This window comes from Triticum aestivum, chromosome 4B, assembly GCF_018294505.1.
Source record: "Triticum aestivum cultivar Chinese Spring chromosome 4B, IWGSC CS RefSeq v2.1, whole genome shotgun sequence".
Classification (NCBI taxonomy): domain Eukaryota; kingdom Viridiplantae; phylum Streptophyta; class Magnoliopsida; order Poales; family Poaceae; genus Triticum; species Triticum aestivum.
In genome coordinates, this window is record NC_057804.1 from 391,600,240 (window position 1) to 391,604,758 (window position 4,519).

Genomic DNA, 4,519 nt, shown 5'->3' on the forward strand with positions numbered 1-4,519 from the left:
TGAGTAGGCCGGGGTGTGAGGATCCTACATGTCGACTATCTGGACTGCCGCGAGTTTCCTTCCGGTTTGCGAGTAAACGGACAGGCTAACACATCGACAGACCGATGTGGGACTGCGTTGGACGGCAAACCGAATGCAGACAACTCAGTCCGGACGGTTTGAGGTCAGCGTTGGAGTTTTCTTTTTTTCTTTTTTGAGGTGAAGTCAGCGTTGGAGATGCTGCCCTTAGGCTGCAAATTAATAAGGAGAACTAATAGGCCAACCCTACTGGGCATTTCCAATGGTTCTTCCTTTCCTATTTCACCGAGAATATTTTGAATTTTAGCTAGGCGAAGGTATGTCAAGTCAAGTGACTAAAATAGAGACATAATATATGCAGAAAAAAAATCAAACAATAATAATCGACGCCCAGTATCATAGATTCAGAGTACATTGTCGTATACATGCAGCAGGGGTGCATGGTTTGTCAAATTCTCTGTTCCTTTTGTGCAAGAATGTTGCTGTTACCGCCAAAATCCCTCGAGTGTGGTGCTATAGGACTGTTATTCATCATCTCAAGAACCAAAGTGCAGTGTGGGATTACTACCGAAGAACGCTGTTTGAACTGAAAGAAAAGTTATCTTCCCCGGCTATCGTCGAAGTGAGCCTTCCTGCTGCCCACCCGTTGTTCACTACTCTGCTCCCCTCAATGACCTTGTCGAATGCCGGGAGGCCTTTCTCCTTCCGCTCCTTTCTCTTCCTCCTGTCTTCGTCCCTCTCTTTCCTCAGCCAGCGCTCTACTGTTCTCTGAAATGCAAATGGACCAAAATCTGATGAACATTCTTGATGTGCTAATTAAAGCATATTTTTGTTCACATTGATGCTACTTACCATGAGCGATAACTGGCTCATTTCTTTCACCTTTTCTAATGGCAGCGCTAGTTGCAACTTCCCATGAGCAACATAGACCTGAAACCGAATGGCGCCAATAGGTGTTAATAGTCTGCATAAATTTCATGATCTTGTAAAGTATGAGTGAGGGAACCCACAATGTGAGTTGGCCAGTCATCCAGGCCATCGAAGATATGTGTGGCATAGATAATTGTTGCACCTTGTTCCGCACATTCCTTCTTTAGATATGTCAACAGATTTGCTCTTGCCAACACATCAAGATCAACTGTTATCTCATCAAGAAGAAGAACCTGCATTGCATTTTTACTTATGAAAATCTTGTTGTGTGCACACAAAGTTGAGAACTTGATTGATCTTTTGGTGACAAAGCAAGGCAAAACAAACCTTGAATGGCTTGAGAAGTCCCATGCAAATCTGGACTCTTCTCCTCTGACCATCTGATGCCTTGTGCATCCGCCAGGTAAGGTCAACATCCAAAATCTGCAACATGAAAAGTTTAATAATGTAGGACATGAGAGTAAGTGTAATGGTTTATGATTAGGACAAACAAACGAAATGTTATGCCCTAGTTGCTTACATAATTTAAGTGTAAGAGCATCTCCAAGGGCAAACCTAAAATTTGGCACCCCATTTGTCCGCAGAAACATCCGGACTTTAACGGTGTTCCCTGATTTATCCCCAAATTGTTTGGACATATGCGTCTGGGGCAGGCCGGGCATGGCGGACATGTCCGGACAGCCCCATTTCCTCCCCATATATGGGCTTGGTCTGGCGAGGTCCGGACAGTCTGTACATACAGGGCAGGTTCGGGGAGGCCCTTTGGGAGGGTGCTTCTGTGTCCGAACTGTTCGCCCGGACATATGGGGGAGGTTTGAGGAGTGCCCTTGGAGTTGCTCTAAGAATAGTATGTCCTAGCTCCTAATTTATACTCCCTCCGTCCGAAAAAGCTTGTCCCTCAAATAGATGTATCTAGCATCAAGTTAGTGCTAGATACATCCATTTGAAGGACAAGCTTGGGACAAGTTTCTTCGGACGGAGGGAGTAGATCATACGACCAACATACGAAATGCTATGTCCTAGTTCCTAATTTATAGATCAATGATTTACATGGGTAGGGTAACACAAGTACTTTCCCCAAGAAACATAACACACAGACTTGATTTTTTTAATCTCTTCTTGTTGTTCTATCTGCAATTCGAAGTTGCACACCTGTTCTTTTACATCTCGAAAGGATCTTCCAAACAATCGGTGTTCCTCAAAAGTATTCTCTACCAGCATACCATTACACAAGGTTCAGGGGCGCCACATAGTCCTAACCGGGTGGATTGGATTTATTTTTTGACTGGAAGTCCTGGTTAGCTTATTATTTTTACAGGCACGGTGTATGTATATGTACGGCACCGGCGAGCCATTCGCTAGAAGCTAGTACACCTACAGGTTTCACATCTTGAATTTTAATCTTTTCTGAACACCCTTTCAATCACAGAGACAGAGTCTAGCTTACTGAGCCTGGTGAACTGGTGATGATTAGCTCTATTGCACACTACAATCCCTGTAGGATAACAGTCGTATAGTACCTCACGGCACATGCTTTAACTGAATTGTCAGGCACTTGGAATGTTCTTTAATATACAGCTAGCTAAAATAGTTTATATGCCATTGGCTGTAACTGGTTAGAATATGCAAGTATGACCAAGACAAACGGGAGATTTCTGGATATAATTTGATTGTTGCGGAAGCACTAGTTCAGGCAACAGATAATTCAAGTCCTCATGTATGGCACACAACCCATTCCCACATAATCCGGCAAAGGGGGTGACAAATAAGTAACCAGTATAGAATATTGATGCATGAAAGCAAGGAAGCTAAAATAGCAAACTTCAGTTTTGTGAACATGGTATCATTAATCTGAAAACTAAGCTCCCCATGGCAAATGTGATTTAACGATGAATTTGTATTGGTAATTTTGGGGTGAACTTGCCTTGATAAGCTCATCTCTTCTCTGAGGATCAACGCCAGTGACACCAAATAGCATTTTCTCTGCCGAAATGTCCATCTGTATATTCACCTGGTAGCCGGCAAAGGCAACATCGCGCCTCCACTGCGTCCATCGGGGAAATTTACAAAATTAAATTCATCGGAAGACGGTTAGTGGCAAAATTCGCGCACGCCTTGACCAATGTTTAGCCTCACAAATGCACAACAGAGTCTTGAAAAAGGAAAACAATTGCACAACGGACGAGGAATGAAATTCTTAAATTGTATGCCCACCTCGCCGCCAAGGTAGCAGAGGTCTCCGGAGGAGGTAAGCGCCGTGTCGTGGAAGGCCGACCTTCCCAGGACCCCAACCATGCTCGGATCCACCATGTGCTTCCCGCCCAGTATCTTCAGTATCGTTGTCTTACCTGCCCCCCGCACCCACCCACATCAAAGCCCGCAAACAGGAGGACAGAAACGAGACGAGCCGGCGAGGGAGAGAGGGGCCAAGAGCTACCTGCGCCGTTGGAGCCGACGAGAAGGCAGCGCTGACCGGCTTCGAGGGAGAAGCAGACGTCCTCGATGAGGGGCGGTGCTCCGGGCGGCGGCTTGCCGTCGATTCCCGGGTAGGTGAAGGTGAGATTCCTGATCTCCACCGTTGGCGCCATGGTGCCCGCCGTGGCCGGAGGTGGAGTCAGAGGCGGAGCTCGGAGCTCTGAGTTTCGGCTGGTGGACAGGACAGGAGAAGAGTAGCGGGCCAACGTGTTGAAAGTTTGCTAGGCTCCGGTTGGTGAGATTGTTGGGCCGCGGTAGGTGGCTGGCCCGGTAGAGACAGCTTTTAATTCGGGAACCCAAGGACAGCACAGGGCCACGTCTCTGTTTTGGAGCCCCAGAACTGGCCACCGACGGACAGCAAATCTGTTTTCTAGAGAAATTAATAGAGATGTATCATCGAGAGGAGATCAATGTGGCGGCAAAGGTCTAGGTTGAAATGGCTCTCGGCGGGAGACAAAAACACGAGATTTTTTCACCTGCGCGCTAGTCTCAGGAGAAAAAAGAACATGATAAAAGCTCTCCATAATTCTATGGGCGCTGAGATAACAGATCCGGAAGAGCTAAAGGCTATAGTGAATGCTTTCTACCAGAATTTATATGAGTCTGAGGGAACCCAGAATATGGAGGAGGTCCTTGTTCATGTACCAAGGAAGGTTACAGAGGAAATGAATGCTTCCTTTGTGCGCCATATACCAGAGAGGAGGTAAAAATTGCATTGTTTCAGATGTTTCCAACCAAGGCACCGGGTCCGGACGGTTTTCCGGCTCATTTTTATCAGCGTCATTGGGATATTTGTGGTGAGGAAGTTACAAAGATAGTACTGAGAATTGTAAAAGGGGAGGAGAATGCCGAATGCATCAATGACACTATTCTTGTTCTCATTCCAAAGGTAACGAACCCCACAAATTTATCCCAGTATAGGCCGATCAGTTTGTGCAACGTGTTATACAAGATTGCCTCTAAAGTAGTAGCAAATAGGCTGAAAGTAATCTTGCCTGATATCATTTCGAAGGAACAATCTGCTTTTGTACCAGGCAGACTGATCACGGATAATATTATTGCCTCTTATGAGTGTCTGCATTTCACGAAACGCTCC

The 4,519-nt window shown here is 45.9% G+C and overlaps 1 protein-coding gene across 1 annotated transcript; it reads right to left on the minus strand.

Annotated features, from left to right (window-relative positions):
- Positions 1 to 374: 374 nt before the first annotated feature.
- Positions 375 to 3,689, minus strand: LOC123092303 (ABC transporter I family member 20). Its single transcript, XM_044514039.1, has 7 exons — positions 3,386 to 3,689; positions 3,163 to 3,296; positions 2,873 to 2,992; positions 1,276 to 1,371; positions 1,029 to 1,181; positions 871 to 948; positions 375 to 786 (listed from the first exon to the last, which is right to left on the minus strand). Exons 1-7 carry the CDS (start codon positions 3,534 to 3,536, stop codon positions 583 to 585), a joined length of 936 nt encoding a protein of 311 aa, XP_044369974.1. The 5' UTR covers positions 3,537 to 3,689; the 3' UTR covers positions 375 to 582.
- Positions 3,690 to 4,519: the final 830 nt, after the last annotated feature.

What these genes read in the sequence shown, in the direction of transcription:
- LOC123092303 (XM_044514039.1), bottom strand. Translation starts at nt 3,536, where the DNA reads ATGGCGCCAACGGTGGAGATCAGGAATCTCACCTTCACCTACCCGGGA. An exon ending in GAAGAGATGAGCTTATCAAG is followed by an intron (nt 1,372 to 2,872) that starts GCAAGTTCACCC and finishes TTCATGTTGCAG; the next exon opens with ATTTTGGATGTTGACCTTAC. An exon ending in TGAGCCAGTTATCGCTCATG is followed by an intron (nt 787 to 870) that starts GTAAGTAGCATC and finishes TTTGCATTTCAG; the next exon opens with AGAACAGTAGAGCGCTGGCT.